At 32.2% G+C, this 16,767-nt stretch overlaps 7 protein-coding genes and 4 long non-coding RNA genes across 15 annotated transcripts in view; 5 read left to right on the top strand and 6 right to left on the bottom strand.

The window, feature by feature from the left end:
* Positions 1–758: 758 nt before the first annotated feature.
* LOC116344417 lies at positions 759–1,312 on the bottom strand. Its single transcript, XR_004201413.1, has 2 exons — positions 1,199–1,312; positions 759–1,141 (listed from the first exon to the last, which is right to left on the bottom strand). It is a non-coding gene; the product is annotated as an uncharacterized LOC116344417 (long non-coding RNA).
* Positions 1,313–1,468: 156 nt separating this feature from the next.
* On the bottom strand, positions 1,469–1,917 carry LOC116344328. The gene is made up of 2 exons (XR_004201402.1): positions 1,798–1,917; positions 1,469–1,734 (listed from the first exon to the last, which is right to left on the bottom strand). It is a non-coding gene; the product is annotated as an uncharacterized LOC116344328 (long non-coding RNA).
* Positions 1,918–4,874: 2,957 nt separating this feature from the next.
* On the top strand, positions 4,875–5,678 carry LOC116344258. Its single transcript, XM_031772725.1, has 3 exons — positions 4,875–4,989; positions 5,087–5,417; positions 5,479–5,678. Exons 1-3 carry the CDS (start codon positions 4,948–4,950, stop codon positions 5,496–5,498), a joined length of 393 nt encoding a protein of 130 aa, XP_031628585.1. The 5' UTR covers positions 4,875–4,947; the 3' UTR covers positions 5,499–5,678.
* LOC116344259 lies at positions 5,583–5,995 on the bottom strand. Its single transcript, XR_004201396.1, has 2 exons — positions 5,904–5,995; positions 5,583–5,811 (listed from the first exon to the last, which is right to left on the bottom strand). It is a non-coding gene; the product is annotated as an uncharacterized LOC116344259 (long non-coding RNA).
* A 1,118-nt stretch (positions 5,996–7,113) lies between these two features.
* On the top strand, positions 7,114–7,896 carry LOC116344246. The gene is made up of 3 exons (XM_031772713.1): positions 7,114–7,213; positions 7,307–7,670; positions 7,746–7,896. The coding sequence occupies exons 1-3, from the start codon at positions 7,172–7,174 to the stop codon at positions 7,754–7,756; spliced, it is 417 nt and encodes a 138-aa protein (XP_031628573.1). The 5' UTR covers positions 7,114–7,171; the 3' UTR covers positions 7,757–7,896.
* Positions 7,897–9,678: 1,782 nt separating this feature from the next.
* LOC116344185 lies at positions 9,679–10,507 on the top strand. The gene is made up of 3 exons (XM_031772619.1): positions 9,679–9,787; positions 9,883–10,192; positions 10,254–10,507. Exons 1-3 carry the CDS (start codon positions 9,746–9,748, stop codon positions 10,316–10,318), a joined length of 417 nt encoding a protein of 138 aa, XP_031628479.1. The 5' UTR covers positions 9,679–9,745; the 3' UTR covers positions 10,319–10,507.
* A 930-nt stretch (positions 10,508–11,437) lies between these two features.
* On the bottom strand, positions 11,438–11,989 carry LOC116344226. Its single transcript, XR_004201392.1, has 2 exons — positions 11,854–11,989; positions 11,438–11,790 (listed from the first exon to the last, which is right to left on the bottom strand). It is a non-coding gene; the product is annotated as an uncharacterized LOC116344226 (long non-coding RNA).
* Positions 11,990–12,753: 764 nt separating this feature from the next.
* Positions 12,754–13,551, top strand: LOC116344406. Its single transcript, XM_031772925.1, has 4 exons — positions 12,754–12,867; positions 12,938–13,206; positions 13,264–13,343; positions 13,409–13,551. The coding sequence occupies exons 1-4, from the start codon at positions 12,826–12,828 to the stop codon at positions 13,462–13,464; spliced, it is 447 nt and encodes a 148-aa protein (XP_031628785.1). The 5' UTR covers positions 12,754–12,825; the 3' UTR covers positions 13,465–13,551.
* A 634-nt stretch (positions 13,552–14,185) lies between these two features.
* Positions 14,186–15,121, top strand: LOC116344047 (protein PXR1-like). Its single transcript, XM_031772421.1, has 2 exons — positions 14,186–14,297; positions 14,378–15,121. Exons 1-2 carry the CDS (start codon positions 14,256–14,258, stop codon positions 14,873–14,875), a joined length of 540 nt encoding a protein of 179 aa, XP_031628281.1. The 5' UTR covers positions 14,186–14,255; the 3' UTR covers positions 14,876–15,121.
* Positions 15,007–15,756, bottom strand: LOC116344048 (probable ATP-dependent RNA helicase ddx42). Its single transcript, XM_031772422.1, has 2 exons — positions 15,636–15,756; positions 15,007–15,573 (listed from the first exon to the last, which is right to left on the bottom strand). The coding sequence occupies exons 1-2, from the start codon at positions 15,675–15,677 to the stop codon at positions 15,088–15,090; spliced, it is 528 nt and encodes a 175-aa protein (XP_031628282.1). The 5' UTR covers positions 15,678–15,756; the 3' UTR covers positions 15,007–15,087.
* Positions 15,757–16,170: 414 nt separating this feature from the next.
* LOC116343972 (hyphally regulated cell wall protein 3-like) overlaps positions 16,171–16,767 on the bottom strand; it is a 1,034-nt gene continuing 437 nt past the window's right edge. For 2 of the 5 annotated variants that reach the window (XM_031772314.1, XM_031772318.1), the window contains exon 3: positions 16,171–16,655. In XM_031772314.1, coding sequence (XP_031628174.1) covers positions 16,396–16,655 — 260 coding nt within the window. In that variant the 3' untranslated portion in view covers positions 16,171–16,395. Of the gene's footprint in view, positions 16,752–16,767 lie in introns of all 5 variants that reach the window. The other 3 variants (XM_031772316.1, XM_031772315.1, XM_031772313.1) reach the window with 3 other exon arrangements.

Here is a 16,767-nt window from a genome sequence, read left to right as displayed (position 1 = left end):
CACATTCATAGTTGCATCATTTGTGGGAACTTAAAACGGTATTGCGAGAGTTTTCAGAAGAATAGAAAACTTTGTGGGTGATTCATTTAAAGAGTATGTATCACAGAAGCATGTATTTTATGGCGCTGATGAATCGATGGTGGACTGACCTTTTGTGTAGGCATGTGTTTTTAAACTAAAAACATGCAACTAATATAAAATTAATGAATAATGATGGATACATGATGCGATATCTGTGATGATGAGACGACGACCAAAAATGGATTGTGTTGCCAGCGCATAAACTTAAAATAGCATTTCGAAAAAAAGACACATCCACATACAACAACAATGGTAAGCACAATAACAAACATTTCGCATCGTATGTGTTGGTGTAGATCGTTCACAATTTCAACACGAACCAATTTTGATGAAGTAAACGTATGCAGATAATGGTAAACGAATTTATGTGCGATGCATCGACAAGTTTGTCACCCATAGAAATTGCAAGGAAACTGGAACAGTTTCTGCATAGAATTTCTAATCTCTAAATAAAAACCATACGGTATGGGGTAGACAGAGTGCCATATACACCAAACGAATAAGGTTAATTTAAGAAATATGCCAGCTCCATTTCTTCCCTCCCATAAAACGTTTCATATTCCATTTTAAATATATACAGTTGCAGGCAGAAGATATTTACTGTACACTACGTTTGAATACATTCAGGTAGAGTGATGCGTGTTTTTCTTTCTTAAATATATGTCAAACAAAACGACAACTGTTCTACATAGAGTTTATTTATCACAAAATGATTTGAAGATTATTAAAAGAAGACTATATTCCCACAGTTTAGAGAAAAATTGAGCTTTCACTAAATGTCAATGTCCAAAATCGTGGGAAAATCCAATATTGCTGACTAAAATGTATGATTACACTTCATTTCAAATAAAAATGTGTTTACAACGTAATATATGTGAACAAAATTGTAGCCGCTTTCGTGTTCAATTTATGCTGCAGCAACTGTTGCAACGGTTCCAATAGCTCTAATAGCTTGTGCTGCATTCTGAAATCTTTGAACCGATTTGGTTAGTTTTCCAGCTTTTTTGAGTAATTTCTTCAATCTATGACTTCTCGCATCAACAATGACCATATTCACTACCTGAAACATGAACAATGAACCAAAGATAACATTTCAATAAAAAATTATTCAACTTACGAATAGCAAAACAATAATAAAGACGATATTTTTGACTACATTCATAGTAAAGAACGTATTCTAATAAAAATGTGCGAAAGTGACTGTCAGCCAACCTATTTATTGCGACAATTTATACGTTTTCATATTGACCGACTTCATGGACGCGCATTCAAGTGTTTATTAAGGTTTTTTTTAAGTTTAACGGAATTCATTTGAACACTTTTATTGCAAATTCATGTTTCTTCTGTGTTAATTAAAAATTCTGCGGAAATAATAAAGAAAAAAACATACATTTTCAGACATGCAACTTTTTATTGTGCAAGTGTCGATTTATTTTTAAAGTATGAATCATCATCAATTGTTGTAGCAATGAAATTCAGCTGATTTCAATCTTGTTTCTCTTTATTCTTTCGTGGTGATGATTTTGATGACTTTTTCGTTGAAATCACATCCAAATGATCGGTAGCACGGTTATCAACACTATTTCCCATTCGGTTCTTGAGCGTCTTACATTCCTTGGCATTGTCAGCGTTCACAAATGCACAGCCCAATATCTAATTTAAAATTTATTTAATTTATTTGTTTGCAGAGAATTTGCTGCTTTTTATTATACTCACCAAGAAAATGGCAACTAGGAGGAATGCGTACTTTATGAAATTCATTTTAAGTAATTTTGGATTTCTTCCGACAAGAATATCTCGAGGAAAAGACTGATGCGGTATTGAGAGACTTGCAGACATTTTATACGTTTTTGAACTTAAAGCGCTTCTTGGTTAAATAAATAAATAATTGACGCACAACATTTATTTGCATGTCGATTCAATTAATGCGCATTTTCAAACAGTTGGTAAAATGACGCAACAAGCAAGCAACATCAAAACGTACTTTTAAGACCGATTTGATCCAAAATAATCAGATAATCGAGCTTTTGACATTCAAATGTTGTTTTATTGAAATATGCCTGAAGTTATAATATCCAATTTTGTCTACGGATTTTGCAATCGACAATATCTTTGTCGTGTAACGAATTGCACCAACCCCGCCTATGAAACTACGTCACATGAGTTTTTTATAAACTTTCTACAATACTAAAACTTATCGGAGAGATTTCTATTTGAAGTCAGTAATAGTTTTCTAGTATCACGGGGGACGGCAGTCCCCCAAGTGACGCAATACCCCCATACATATGAAATATGTATATTTTGCGTCACTCTATATATACGTTAAAGACATGAAAATCTAGACCGCTGACTTTTGGAAAGGGGTTTTTACATATTTTAGTAGTGCTCGGGCACCAAAATAAGAATCCGCAAAAAAATTTAAAAAAATTCAAAATTTGGCCGCCAGGTGGCATTTTGAAAGAATCGCTGAAAATTCCTTTTTCTCAATTTTTGACCACCGACATGCTTTTTTCGAATTTATTTTTTTACATTTTCGGATTCTAGGGACTGCGTAGATAATGTTAAAAAAAATATCATAACGATCGCTTGAAAAGTGGATTAAATATGGTCATTTTACCAAAAATGGCCAAAAACCTCAAAATTGGTCGCTTGGGGTGTTTGTATGTCCTCTTTTTTTTCCGTAGTTTTTGAAAAAACATTTTTTTTGTAATTTTTATTGAAAGTAGATGGAAAACTGAGAATACATGTGCTTTTGAAATTTTCGATTTCGTCTCCCATATCTCTTGGGCCTGGGGTCGAACATTTTTGGGAGGCCCTTTTTGAGTTTTTCATCAATTGGATATTTTTCTGGCCATCTGAAAGGTAATTCAATGATTTATACGTCGTTGGAAAGGTACAAGACTCACCTTTCTAAATCCAAAGTCAGAATGGAAAAATTTTCAAAAATGTCCACGAGATGGCGTGTTATGTGACATTTTCGGCGAAAAATGACCATGACTTTTTTTACGTAATCCAAATTTAAAAAAAAATGTGTCTATGAAAAATATCAAAAAACTAGGAGTTTGTTGGGGACCAAATATGTGATGATTTGGCGTATGTGTCATATCTAGGAAAATTCGTATTAAAAAAAAATCGCATCCCGAAGTTGAAATTTTTTTTCGGGCAATTTTCTATTTTTCGGCCATTTTTGATCACAGGTAGATGGGGTATTTCTCAATAAAACAAAATTTTCTTGATTCACTTCAATTGGACAAAAAAAAAATTGATTCACTTCTTATTGAAATTTTTTTTAGGTTTCGTTTTAAAATAGCAATTTTTCGAGAAGTAGTTTTTATTCTACCCCATTCAAATGTTACTTGTTCACGTCAAACGTCTTCACTTATTAGAGAAAAATATAATCGTTTGCATATGTTAGTATTGGTTGACGTCAATTTCTAAATATCGTAATTTTATGAATCCAGAAAAAGTAAATCGGCAATTCCATATGAAAGCGTTCAGATTTTTGCAGGTATAGTCTCCGAAATTTAGTAAGGGGATGCCCCGGTGGTTGGTATGGTTCATGGGTTGGTATTTTTGAAATCGGTCGAGTCGTTTCTGATATGAAGCTCATACAAAAAAGTGCCTTTTTCAGTTTTCTCAAAAATTACACCCCCTCTATTTTCCAACCAGGTGACCCCGATCAGGCTGAAATTTTTTTTCTTAGTTTTTTGCCAAAACAAGCTTGTATGCCAATTTTGAGTGAAATCGGAGACTATACCTGCAAAAATCCGAACGCTTTCATATGGAATTGCCGATTTACTTTTTCTGGATTCATAAAATTACGATATTTAGAAATTGACGTCAACCAATACTAACATATGCAAACGATTATATTTTTCTCTAATAAGTGAAGACGTTTGACGTGAACAAGTCACGTTTGAAATGATACACGTGGACTTTTACGTATCAAAAAGTACCACTCATTTACATTTAAATAAATTCTAATCTTAGTTGAAAAATGATGCTCAGTTACTATGAGTCTTTTCATGTGTATTTTTTCAGAATCGACAAACCTTGCATCCCAATCAAAGCTGTCCACGAACACCAACGAACGAACCGTTCGTTCGTAGAAAATGAATTGTTCGGATTGTTCGTTCGTATGTTCGTACGAACAATGAGAAAACTTAGTTTTTTTTTTTCAAAACAAGCTTGTATGCCAATTTTGAGCGAAATCGGAGACTATGCCTGCAAAAATCTGGACGCTTTCATAAGAAATTGCCGAAATATCTGTCACGTTATTTACGCATGAAACAAATTTTAACGCAAAGTCAAATAAGGTACAATTTTACGGTTGAACTTAGGGTTGTCATTTCCAACGTCACCAATTAAAGATAACATAGATGTAATCTATATATATTATAATATATTGTAACGAAGGGTATCAAAAAGTCTAGTATAGTTTTCTGACATAAAGCAAAAAAAAAAGTTACTTGTTAGAGTGGCTCTTGGTCTATTCGTATGTTGAACATGTGTTTTTTCTTTACTTTGATTTTCTATTACAATGTTATTTGAATTATGTTTTACTACAATGTTGTTTAATTCAATATAAAGATTTATTTTAACAAAAACCAAATATTTGTTATTAAACAAAATTCAAATATTTGCACCTTAAATTGGTCGAATGGTGCGTGGTCAAATTGATTAACTAGTTTTGCGTATCTTCTTAATTCAGAACATCTACAAATAAAACGATTTTATTAACCTAAATCTGACAAACTTTTTATAGTGTTTTGTGTAAATTTACTTCGATTTGGAAATTAGTTAAAAGCGGCTCGTTTTTCACATTAGATCATCATTCGAGATTTGTTTCAATCACAAATACTCAAAATGTTGTTCCGAATCTTACTTGTAGTCGCTGTAACTTTACTTGTAAGTTGAGTTGGAATTTAAAGTTTTAAGAAGAAATTTTTAAGAAAGAGAGAAAGTTTTTCAAATTTACGTTTAAATTATTTTCTTTTATTAAAAGGTAAACATTTCCGAAAATTCGGAAGTGAATGCAAGCGCAATTGCCATAAGTGATGCGGAGCCCTTAACAGATCCAATCGCTGGAGCAAATCCAGAACCAATTGCTGAACCCGAAATTTTTAACCTTTTCCGTCGTAAAAAAGCAACAACAGCAGCATCAACTACAACAAATAAAAAGCGCATCACGTACATTATCCTTCCAGCAAAGAAAACAAGTAGCAGTGGTGGTAAACGACAGAAACGCAGATGCAGACGACGATCAACAACGGTTGCAAGTACAGCTAGCACAAGTACGGCTAGCACTGTCTCGACCGCAAGTACAGCTTCAACAGGTACACGCTTAACGCTATTCAATGATTTAAAAATGGTAAAATAATATAAATTTCTTTGCAGCTTCAACAGCATCCACATAGGAAGCATCATGAGCTTCAAAACTTGCTCAGCCAAATGGAACAGCAATTTTTCCGAAACTCAGAGTCAATTGGAGAAAATACAGCTTTTAATAGGATAGCTTTTATTTATTTCAGTTTTTCTTTGCATATGTTAACTTTTTAGTAAAAATTCAATAAAAACAGCAAACTTATGAAAATGGATGATATCTCTATCTTAATATCGGAAGCAAATATTTTAGTCCGTTATCTTCTTGAAGGCCTTTTTTATTTTTTTCCATTTCTTGAGAATCTTTTTTAATGGACTTTTGGCATCTACAACACCTATATCTTGAATCTAAAAAGATGCATCAATATTTTGAGTTATTCAATCGTATACGATATAGTGGTATACCACTAGATCATTAGTACATTATTTGATCTACTCACCAAAAGTAAAACTAAAACCAAGAAAGAAAATTTGATCAAATTCATGACAAATGAGATTCTTTTACTAAGAACAGTTGATGTAAAGTGTCTACAAGGTTCTTTTTTCAAATAATTTATACGATTTCCATTGACGCATGTTTCACGTATTAGCAACGCAAATTTCATGTAAAATACACACATTTCAAATTTTAAACACAGAAAACAAATTAGATATTAAAAAACGAATGAAGCGAGCAAAATGGTTGGTATCTTTGAATTTCTCAAGTTTGCTTGATGTAAAAGCGGTTGTAAAACAGACAACCACGACTTTGGTAAAACAACTTTTGAAACCAAGATTTGCCGTTGGAAAGTGCTGCCTGATATTGCTGAAAACGGAATAGCCTTCTTTGCCTTTTTCAGTGAATTCTATACTAAAATATGATTTTTCTTCATTTATTTACTACGCAAAACCAGACATTACCAGGTATTTTCAGTGAGGCGAATTATCTCAAACAGCTATCGTCAGGCACTGAAATGAAATGACAGCAATAGAAGTGATTGTTATATTGATGAATGGAAGTGTTTTTATATCTAAAACAATCACTTCTATTGTTTTCACTCCCTTTTAGCGCCTATGGCGATAGCTGCCTGAGTTGATTCATCTGGCTGAACATATTTCAATATAATTATAATGTCTGCGATGTACTCTTGAAATGTTCATTCCAAAATTGTTATGAAATTGAAATGTCTACTAAAAATTTAGTTTTGACGTTTGAGATCCTTTTTGAATATGTTTGACCTATCCTTTCTATATTGATTCAAGATATTAGGCAAAATATTTAAATCGATATATATGAACTCGATCAATGCTCATCTGAGCTCAAAATCGTATTTAAACATTTGAAATAGTTCGTTAATTGAACATGTGCTTTTTATTTATTTTGAGTTTTTGAAACAGAAGCATTTGCTTTATTTGCATTCTATAAAGTTATAGCTGTGCTTCAACTATTTTCGACTCCGATTTATGTCGTTTTAATTCGAAACGGAGATTTTAAATAAAAGTCAAATATTTGCACTTTGGTCAAATGTTGCGTGGTCAGTTTTTTAGTTTACCTTCTTAATTCAGAACATGTACACAGAAAACATTTTTATTGACCTAAATCTGACTGTTTAGATAGTGTTTTGAGTAAATTTTCTTCGGTTTGAAAATGATTTAAAAGCGGCGTGTTAGCCACAATGGATCATCATTCGAAAAGATTTGTTTCAATCGCAAATACTCCAAACTCAAAATGTTGTTCCGATTCTTACTTGTAGTCGCTGTTACTTTGCTCGTAAGTTAAATTGGGTAGAAAACAAAAAAAAATCGAAAATTAAATAAGAAATTTAATTCAATTCGCTTTTAAATTCTTTTCTTTCACTAAAAGGTAAACATTTCCGAAAATTCGGAAGTGAATGCAAGCGCAATTGCGATAAGTGAAGCAGAGGCTCTAGCAGACCCAATTGCTGAGCCGATCGCCGAAGCAGATCCAGAACCAATCGCTGAACCAGAGCCACTTTTTGGTCTCAAAAATAAAAAAGCAACCACAGCCTCATCTTCAAAAATCACGAAGAGGATCACATATATTATTAGACAGAAAAGTAACAAAAAAAGACCAAGCGGTAGTTGCAAATGTAAACGATGCTGTAAATCAAGCACCGCAAGCACCGCAAGCACAGCAGGCACAGCTAGTACAGCTAGCACAGCTAGTACCGCTAGCACCGCTAGCACCGCAAGCACTGCTTCCACAGGTAAATGTTTAAAACATTATGTTTTATGCTTTATAATGGTTTACAACTAATTAAATAATCTTAATTTCTTTGCAGCTTCAACATAGACACGCAAAGCTCCTTCGAGTTTTCGACTATTTTGGAGAGACTACGACTTTTAATTGGACATTCTCTTATTTATTCCATTTTTGCTTTACATTTGTTAACTCATCACCAAAATTGAAATAAAAACAGCACAATTGAAAAAAAAGAATGCATTTTTCATTAATCGCACAAAAATGGCAAAACATATTTATTATGTGATTGTTTATTTATTCATTTATTATTTACGAAATTTTTTTCAAAAATAGTTGAGAGAAATTTAAAAATCTTATCAAATTTAAATTTTTGATCAATTCTGCCAAAAACTAAAATATTAACAGAGACAACTATGAACACATTTTACTTTTCCGCACTCCTAGTGTAGGGAAGGTATTGTATTAGGCCAAAAAATTAAAGTCATCCCAAAACATGTTTTCTATGCATATTTAATATAGAAAACACGATTGGAGATGATTTGATGGGGCATATTAATGTGCGTCGCTGTGTGTGATGTGTCCTGTGTCCTGTGACCTGTGTCCTGTGTCCTGTGTCCTGTGGCGTGTTGCCAAAATTTGTTAACACGATAAATCCTCTTCCAAAAACTCAATTCAAATTCTGACTTTGCAGGATGATTTGGGACTATTAGGAGACGTGCTGATTAGTTTTTGAGCAATATCTGTTGTACCGTAATGATCTGAAACTTTGAACAGGCTATTTTTTGGATTGAAATTTCTTTAAACTTGGTGTGATTATTTATTTTGATAATAAAATAATATTCACAAGTTTTCACGGTAATTTAAGTTACTGCAACCATACAAAGACCATGATTTCAGTTTATTCCCAAAATTTCGGTTGCATGCGGAAAAGTCAGCTTGCGTACGTAAGCCTCTTTATTTTAAGTAATTTTGGAAAATAAACCAGGTTATTATCGTTGAAGAAAATATTGTTTATCTTTTTTCGTTCAAAAATTAAAATATGTACGAACAGGTTAGAAAAAATTAGAAAATGCAGAAATTTCTGAGGGTGTAAAAATGATAAAAAACGAAGACATTCTGATTTTTTTCGTGACAATTGCCTAAATGTTTTTATTTCGATGAAATGCGTAATTTCCTCGAAAGAAAATGCGTGAATAACTATTTCCTTCGTTCATAGTGAATGGAAATGTATTCTCATAGTAAAATGTAAATCGGAGAAAATTTAAATCAATTTTTCATATTCCGAGGAAAAATCTTGAAAAATAAGTAAAATTTTGACTCACATAAGAAACTTGGTCTAAAGTGTAAGTTCGGTTGATTTTTGCTGATATTACAATTACAGCTATATATTACAATGCTTTTAAATGTGATAAAGTACATTAATTGTCGATACATTTTAGCGCTGTTCGCATTATAATGCGATTTTACCTAAGGTATACCTTCATATTACCGAGTCTTGATCCCATATAACTGTACATATTGTAAATTCCTTGTGAGCATGAAAAAAGACTTTATTGTGAAATTTGACTTCAAATATTTCTTGAGGATTGATCAATACGTTTAAATTTCAGTATCTTTTTGAATTATTATTGTTTCGTTTAGTGGCAATTCTATTGATATTTCTGCTGTTCACTTCTCTCATTTCCATCAATATGGTTTATTTTCTTACCAAACAAGTGTATTTTATTTATAATTTGTACTTTACTACTGGACCATCTCCGATTTATGTGATTTAATTCGAAACAAAGCCGAGATTTTTTTTCAACAAAAATCAAATATTTGTTTGATAGAACAAATATTTACATAGTTGGTCGAAATGTATGCGGTCAATTTGCTTAACTAGTTTTGCGAATCTCCTAAATTTAGTATATGTACACTTAGATGTGCACACAAAACACTTTAATTAACCTAAATCTGACAAACTGTTTATAGTGTTTTGAGTAAACTTAGTTCGATTTGAAAATGATTTAAAAGCGGCTCGTTTTTCACATTAGATCATCATTCGAGATTTGTTTCAATCACAAATACTCCAAACTCAAAATGTTGTTCCGAATCTTACTTGTAGTCGCTGTTACTTTGCTTGTAAGTTGAGTTGGAATTTAAAGTTTTGAGAAGAATTTTTGAAGAGTGAAAGTTTTTTTGAAATTGACGTTTTAATTATTTTTTTCCATTAAAAGGTAAACATTTCCGAAAATTCGGAAGTGAAAGCAAGCGCAATTGCGATAAGTGAAGCAGAAGCTCTAGCAGACCCAATCGCTGAGCCGATCGCCGAAGCAGATCCAGAACCAATCGCTGAACCGGAGCCACTTTTTGGTCTCAAAAGTAAAAAAGCAACCACAGCCTCATCTTCAAAAATCACGAAGAGGATTACATATATCATTACACAGAAGAGTAACAAAAAAAGATCGAAAAGTCATAAACGGCCACGTAGATGTCGACGATGCCGTAAATCAAGCAGAGCTAGCACAGCAAGCACAGCTTCAACAGGTAAATGTTTAATGCTTTATAATGAATTACAAGTAGTAAAATAAGAACAATTTCTTTGCAGCCTCAACAGCCTCAACTGCTTCAACTGCCTCAACAGCCTCAACTGCTTCAACAGCTTCAACATAAACAACCGATACAGCTTCATAGGTTTCGACATTTGCTTGACCGAATGGAAGAGCAATTTTTGCCAAACTCGGATATTTTTGAACAGAATTCATCCTTTAATTGGACGTATTTTTATTTACTTGAAATTTATTTTCATATTTTACCTCATTAATAAAATTCAAACAAAATGTAATAATGCTTTACGAAAAAGAAATGCATTTTTATTGATTGTTGAATCTTTGGAAGCAATTTTGATTGAATTGATTCTTATTTTACAAAATGAAAATTCAAAAGCTGATCTCGTAACTCGTGTTAGAACTAGAACCTGCTTTTTTTCTTTGTTTTGACTTTGGTTCTTTTCTTTCTTATTTCCACCAGTCCATTTTGAGAAGGTCTCCTTTGAAGTCTTATAAAGACTATTCAGTGCGTTAGTGATTTTGTGTACGCCAAGACCGCTCTTGGTTTCTTTCTTGCTCTTAGCATTTTCAATTTCTTTTTTATCGTCTGCATTTACAATTCCACAGTCGAGTATCTGAAATGAAGCGTTTATTAGATACATTTCAAATATCATTTTCCACAAAAAGTTTCAGTTAAAATTCAGACCTACCATGTACAGAAAAACAAATACAAAAGCGTACTTAAGCAAAATCATTATCGATTCATATTATTTAAATTAACTAGAAGAACTGATACTGTTGTAAAAAATTAGAAATTTTTTTACTAGGTTGAAGTTCATGGTGAATATTACACAGTCAATTTTGTTTTTGAAAAACGTGTACAATGGAGTATATAATATTAATTATGGCATAGGTGTTTACCTTATTGGATTATTGTTTACCTTATACAGTTGTATCTTAAAAATAATGATAATAAGTAACAGAGTAAATGTAAAAAGTTACGTAAAAAATATTGGCAGAATATCAGAACATAACTTGCAATAAAACTTCCATTGACGCACTTTATTTATTTGCTACGCAAAACATTTTCAATTCGAATTCAAACGTTGTCATGACTCGTATTCGATTTAATCATTGGTATATAAATACCAATAATAATAATATCATAAGACAACCGAATATTTCTGCTCTTTAAAATCAACAAGAAGAAGTAGAAAAATAGAGAAAAAAAAAACAGAAAACATACAGACACCAGCTGTTTTTTATTGTCAATTTTAGTATGAAGGATTCATTAATACATTTAATATTGGCTTTGAATATGATTGCAAAACAATTCTTCTAATGATGGTTTCCCGGTTGATTGTTATAACCGTTCTGTGGACCGTTCTGTTGCCCATAGCGTTGCTGATAATTCGGCTGTTGATAGTTTTGTTGTTCATTTAGTTTTTGATGATTTTTTTTATTTCCGCCTCTAATTTTTGACCAGCCATTCTTGAACATATTTGTAATTGATTGTATTCCGAAGCCACCATTTCCTTTATTATTCTTTTCTTTTTTATCCTTTTTGTCAGCATCAACCAAACTGCACCCAAGTATCTAAAAACAATTTATTCATTTGAAAAATGTATGGAAAAAGACTTTTATCAAATGTTTATTCACCATCAACAATACGACGAAGAAAAATGTGTATTTAACCAAATTCATGGTGAATGTCTTGTCTTGAATTCTGTTCCGTAAAGAGTCACTAAAAAGACTGATGCCGTTTTGAAGACATGGCGGAAATTTATACTTTTACACAGTTTTTTCGGTAACATAGGACAATTGTCAATTTTTTATCGATTTAATTATTGCGAAATAATTAACACATTTGCTGCTTTCAGTGCGAAAAATGTTATTAGTTTTTTTCAGGGCCTTTGCAAGGCATATTAGCGCCCCGCCCGCAATTATGTTGTAAATAGATTTCGTCCCAGGTTCTGATGAGACCCTGACATGTCATCATCAACACGTGCCGATCATTCAGAGCAATTAAAACTTAATTTGAAATTCGAAATGTAAAACTATAATATATTGGAACATTTTGATACTTCAACTCGGTATTGATATTTATTTAATAGAGACATATATGTAATGAATTATTGTCTTATTGCGGAAATTTTAATTTACCACAAACAGGGTGTTCTTCATTCGTTTGGCATCGAAAGCGAGCATGAAATGAAATAAGAAAATTAACGATTTTTAAAAAGTAAATATGAAAACATTCAAATTATCATAAATCCAATTAAAATTATCAATTGTAAATTTACGTCATTGAATTCTCATCGAGATAAACTATGTCTTATTCGGCTTGATTTGAAAGCACCATTTTTAGAAACTGAAAATTATCAATATTCGGCTCGTCACGGAACACATTTCACAAATTCTGTATTATCATGGTCATTATGATTAACTAGTTTTTTTTCTAAACTATTCAGAGCATGTAAACAGACACTACTTTAAATGACACACAAATTGAGCAAACTGATAAACATAATCTTTTGAGAATTTTTCTTTGTCGAATCGAAAAGACTTTCAAACGATCGAAATCATTTACAAGATCAGTCTTAATCATGATTTCTTTGTATCTGAGTGACAATGTTACCGCGAGTTGTGCTTTTAATTTCAATTATTTTACTTGTAAGTCGAATTTACGGAACATATTAAAATGTTGAGTTGAATATGATTAATTGGTTGATTTTATCAAAAGGTAAATATTTCCGAAAAGTCGAATGTGAACGGAAATGCTGTCGCCAACAGTGAAGCAAAGAGTTTATCGGATGTAAATGGGCCAAATCCAGAACCTGAAGCTCTTGCCATCCCCAATGCATTAGCATTTTTTAAAAAACGACGACAACGTCAAAGAGGCAGAATTGTTGTGTATAAATCAAGAAAACGAAGATGTAAAAATTGTCAACGAAAAAGAAAATGTAGACGGTGTCGTCGTCGAAAGCGTTGCTATCGTTGCCGGAGAAGAAGGTATTTTTAGCCCGAATTATTGTATACATTTTTGAATATTACATATTTAAATTTTAGAACAACTGCATCGACTGCATCTACTGCTTCGACAGAATCTACTGCTTCAACAGCATCTACTGCTTCGACAGCATCAACAGGTGAGCGCTTATTGATGTTGCAACAAATTTCTTGTTGGTTCAATAATTATGAATTTTATTTTTAGCTTCTACAGCATCCACAGCATCTACAGCAAGAACTTCCTCCACTGCAAATAATTAAATGCAATTAAATTTTTCATGAAGATGTATATTTGAAATTAGAATAAAAACTACTTCTCGAAAAATGTTTAAACACGAAACCAAAAAAAACTTTCAATGAAAAGTGAACCAATTTTTTTTTGTCCAATTGAAGTGAAAAAAAAAAGTTCATTTTACTGTATTTTACACTGAAAAACCGAGTGAAATTTTTTTTTGGTTCACTTTTATTGAACAAAATTTTTTTGGTTCACTTCAATTGGTCAAAAAAATTGGTTCACTTTTTATTGAACATTTTTTTAGGTTTCGTTTTCAAATACCAATTTTTCGAGAAGTAGTTTTTAGAAAAAGATAAATAAAAATGTCATGTAATTCATAATATCAACTCATTTGCTATCTAACTTTCTATCAGCGCTATGGAGATTCCAACTTATGGTTTATGGATTTCATAAACTTGAATTTTATTAATCCTGTAAAAACTTATGAAAAACGAGATAAAATTGACCACAGTAAAAATGATGGGAACTACAGTTTGTATAATATAAAGAGTCGTTGTTTCGTTTTAAATCCCTGGCTTGTTTTTCTGCGTATCACTTTTTGTCAATCAACACATGTGTAATAAATTTATTTAATTGTTTTTCTTTCGACTGAATTTAGAACATGTAAATAGTAAATATAAACAAACTGATCAAACTGTACATAATCTTTTGGGTTAGCTTCTGCAATGATTAAAAACCAAAGCCTCAAAAAAATTGTTTTATTAATCACAATTTGTGATGATTCGCCGTTCGGCTTGACCATGAAACATGTACAGAAATGTTGCTGCATATTTCACTTGTAATTTCTCTAACATTTATAGTAAGTTTATTTGAAAATAGATTTTCAATAAAATAATGTTGAATAATGTCAAATTTTGTAATTGTGTATTTGGTTTTAAGGTTAACATTTCAGAAAAATCGAACATCACAGCAAATGCAATCGCCAAAAGTGAAGCCAAGGGTTTATCAAACCCAGCGGGAGAGCCGTTTGGTTATCCAGAACCCGCAGCTTTAGCATTACCTCTGGCTAAACGACGACGAAAACGACGGCGTCAGCGACGACGTAAACGACGTAAACGACAACAACAGAGACGACGAGTGCAAAGACGACGAGTGCAAAGACGACGATTAACTCAAAGAACAAACTCAATTTCACCGAAGAAAAAACGAATTCGTTATATTGTTTCAAATAAGAAAAAATGTTTATCTTGTAGCAAACTGAAGAAGAAGTGCCAAAAAAGTCGTCGAAGGAAAAAGAGACAAAAAGCGAAAAAACGCCAACGAAAACGCATACAGATACGCCGAAGAAGATTTTCCTCGACTAGATCCACAAGTTCAACTATCTCCACTAGTTCAACAAGTTCAACGAGCTCGACTTCTAGCACTCCAACAACATGATTTACAGGTAAATGTTAGAATGGAAATGCAACATCTTCCTAATCGACATATAACTTGGATTATATTCTTAAACCAATTAATGTTTCGTTTATTGGTTCAGAAAATGAATGGGATAACAATACATTCAATAATTATAGATTTTTTAATAATCATTCGAAATTTATTTATAAAAGTGAATTGAAGATTTTAAAGATTGTTTTCACTTGACAGAATTAATCATCATTTTGATTTTTATCGTTCCATTTTTGCAAATGTTTTTTAACCTTTTTCTTAATGCGTTGATCAAGTTCATCAACCGTCATATTTTCAATGGTGTTTCTGTTGCGCCCCTTTCCCTGGCTGTAATCATCTCTTTGATTTCCGTCGTTACTCATCCAATTCTGATAGCTCCGATTGTTCTCTCCGTATCCCCGATATTGGCTATTCTTCCGATTCTTTGCATTTTTTCTATTCATTACAAAATTGTTGGGAGAGCTGCTTTCACCGATGAATTGACCATAGCCAGGATATCTGTTTTCACCTTTTCTTCCTCTTTTGTTTATCTTTTGTCGTTTGTTTTTGCTGCCCTTTTTCTCCTTGTTCTTGCTATTTCCATTGAAATCATATAGCCTTTTGTTGCTGCCACCATAATTGTCCAACGCATTGTCCTCGTAATTGCCACTTTGATTTTTCGATTCTGCATAGTCCAATATTACTATCTAAATTTTGAAGTAGAACTTATAGAAAAATATTGTTTAAATTTTTAAAAATTTAAAATTACCAAGAATAATGCGAGGACAAAAAGAGAAAATTTAAGCTTCATTTTGTAGCTTCTTTCAATTGGTTCTTTCAGTTGTTTCTTTCAGTTGTTCACGATTCAAATTTTAAAATGTAATTGTCATCCTTAATTTTTAACAACGCTTATATACTATCATCAGACATGTAATTTACCAGCAAAATATTCATTATTGCCGATGATGATGACGCAATTGTTAATTACGAGTCGTAATTTACGACATTATGAATTGATGGCATTGGTAAGAAAGTCGAAATTGAACACTTTTAATATACGTAATTACTTCAGAAAAGTTCTTATTAATTTCGGTGCTTTCCTTAAGTCAACGATAACAAGTGGCTATTAACAACACATGATACTTTTCATATCAGGTAAAAGAAATCTAATTCGTCATTCGATCTAACTAGGTCGACTTTTTTTTATTTTTGAAAAATAAATAAAGGAAATATTTCTTTGGGGAAGTTAGAATAAGTTATGTCATGGTCATGGCAAAAGCCTTTTTTAATAACAAAAACGTACATTGTGCTATGAAGCTTTTTATTGAACTTTATATTTTTGAAAAACAAGAATATGAATAAATTGAAAGCCATTACGTTAAACTCATACAGTATTCCAAAATTATCAACAAAACTTTCATACCCAAAAAAAATTTGATGAAAAATTTACATATAATTCGTTTATGGTTAAAAATGACATCGTTTACATATTTGAATATGTAAAAGTTGTGTGATAATTAAGTAATTCTTCACTGTATGTAACCTCTTGTCCTAAGGTATGTATTAAGAGCATCTTGAAAAGCAGCCGGAATTGTTTTTATGACATTTTGACCATTGTTATTATTATTATTGTTGTTGTTGGTAAACCCTCTGTCTTGTAAATACTGCCCGATTGCTGCTCTGGCTGCTGCACAAGGAAGCTTGTTTCCTGCATTTTGGCTGGTATTTGTTTGATTTCCATTTGCGCTTCCGTTTGTGGTTCCATTGGTGCTACCGTTTGTGGCTCCATTTGCGCCACCGTTTGTAGCTCCATTGGTGCTACCGTTTGTGGCTCCATTTGCGCCACCGTTTGTAGCTCCATTTACGCTGCCGTTTGTGGCTCCATTTACGCCACCGTTTGT

Source organism: Contarinia nasturtii, unplaced genomic scaffold (genome assembly GCF_009176525.2).
Source record: "Contarinia nasturtii isolate CC-2019 unplaced genomic scaffold, AAFC_CNas_1.1 Cnas_scaffold_1037, whole genome shotgun sequence".
NCBI classification, from domain to species: Eukaryota; Metazoa; Arthropoda; class Insecta; order Diptera; family Cecidomyiidae; genus Contarinia; species Contarinia nasturtii.
The sequence above is the reverse complement of the archived record's forward strand: the minus strand, read 5'-3'. Positions and strand labels throughout refer to the sequence as shown.

What these genes read in the sequence shown, in the direction of transcription:
- LOC116344258 (XM_031772725.1), top strand. Translation starts at nt 4,948, where the DNA reads ATGTTGTTCCGAATCTTACTTGTAGTCGCTGTAACTTTACTT. An exon ending in TAGTCGCTGTAACTTTACTT is followed by an intron (nt 4,990 to 5,086) that starts GTAAGTTGAGTT and finishes TTTTATTAAAAG; the next exon opens with GTAAACATTTCCGAAAATTC. An exon ending in CGCAAGTACAGCTTCAACAG is followed by an intron (nt 5,418 to 5,478) that starts GTACACGCTTAA and finishes ATTTCTTTGCAG; the next exon opens with CTTCAACAGCATCCACATAG.
- LOC116344246 (XM_031772713.1), top strand. Translation starts at nt 7,172, where the DNA reads ATGTTGTTCCGATTCTTACTTGTAGTCGCTGTTACTTTGCTC. An exon ending in TAGTCGCTGTTACTTTGCTC is followed by an intron (nt 7,214 to 7,306) that starts GTAAGTTAAATT and finishes TTTCACTAAAAG; the next exon opens with GTAAACATTTCCGAAAATTC.
- LOC116344185 (XM_031772619.1), top strand. Translation starts at nt 9,746, where the DNA reads ATGTTGTTCCGAATCTTACTTGTAGTCGCTGTTACTTTGCTT. An exon ending in TAGTCGCTGTTACTTTGCTT is followed by an intron (nt 9,788 to 9,882) that starts GTAAGTTGAGTT and finishes TTCCATTAAAAG; the next exon opens with GTAAACATTTCCGAAAATTC. An exon ending in AGCAAGCACAGCTTCAACAG is followed by an intron (nt 10,193 to 10,253) that starts GTAAATGTTTAA and finishes ATTTCTTTGCAG; the next exon opens with CCTCAACAGCCTCAACTGCT.
- LOC116344406 (XM_031772925.1), top strand. Translation starts at nt 12,826, where the DNA reads ATGTTACCGCGAGTTGTGCTTTTAATTTCAATTATTTTACTT. An exon ending in TAATTTCAATTATTTTACTT is followed by an intron (nt 12,868 to 12,937) that starts GTAAGTCGAATT and finishes TTTTATCAAAAG; the next exon opens with GTAAATATTTCCGAAAAGTC. An exon ending in TATCGTTGCCGGAGAAGAAG is followed by an intron (nt 13,207 to 13,263) that starts GTATTTTTAGCC and finishes TTTAAATTTTAG; the next exon opens with AACAACTGCATCGACTGCAT.
- LOC116344047 (XM_031772421.1), top strand. Translation starts at nt 14,256, where the DNA reads ATGTTGCTGCATATTTCACTTGTAATTTCTCTAACATTTATA. An exon ending in TAATTTCTCTAACATTTATA is followed by an intron (nt 14,298 to 14,377) that starts GTAAGTTTATTT and finishes TTTGGTTTTAAG; the next exon opens with GTTAACATTTCAGAAAAATC.
- LOC116344048 (XM_031772422.1), bottom strand. Translation starts at nt 15,677, where the DNA reads ATGAAGCTTAAATTTTCTCTTTTTGTCCTCGCATTATTCTTG. An exon ending in TTGTCCTCGCATTATTCTTG is followed by an intron (nt 15,574 to 15,635) that starts GTAATTTTAAAT and finishes TTCAAAATTTAG; the next exon opens with ATAGTAATATTGGACTATGC.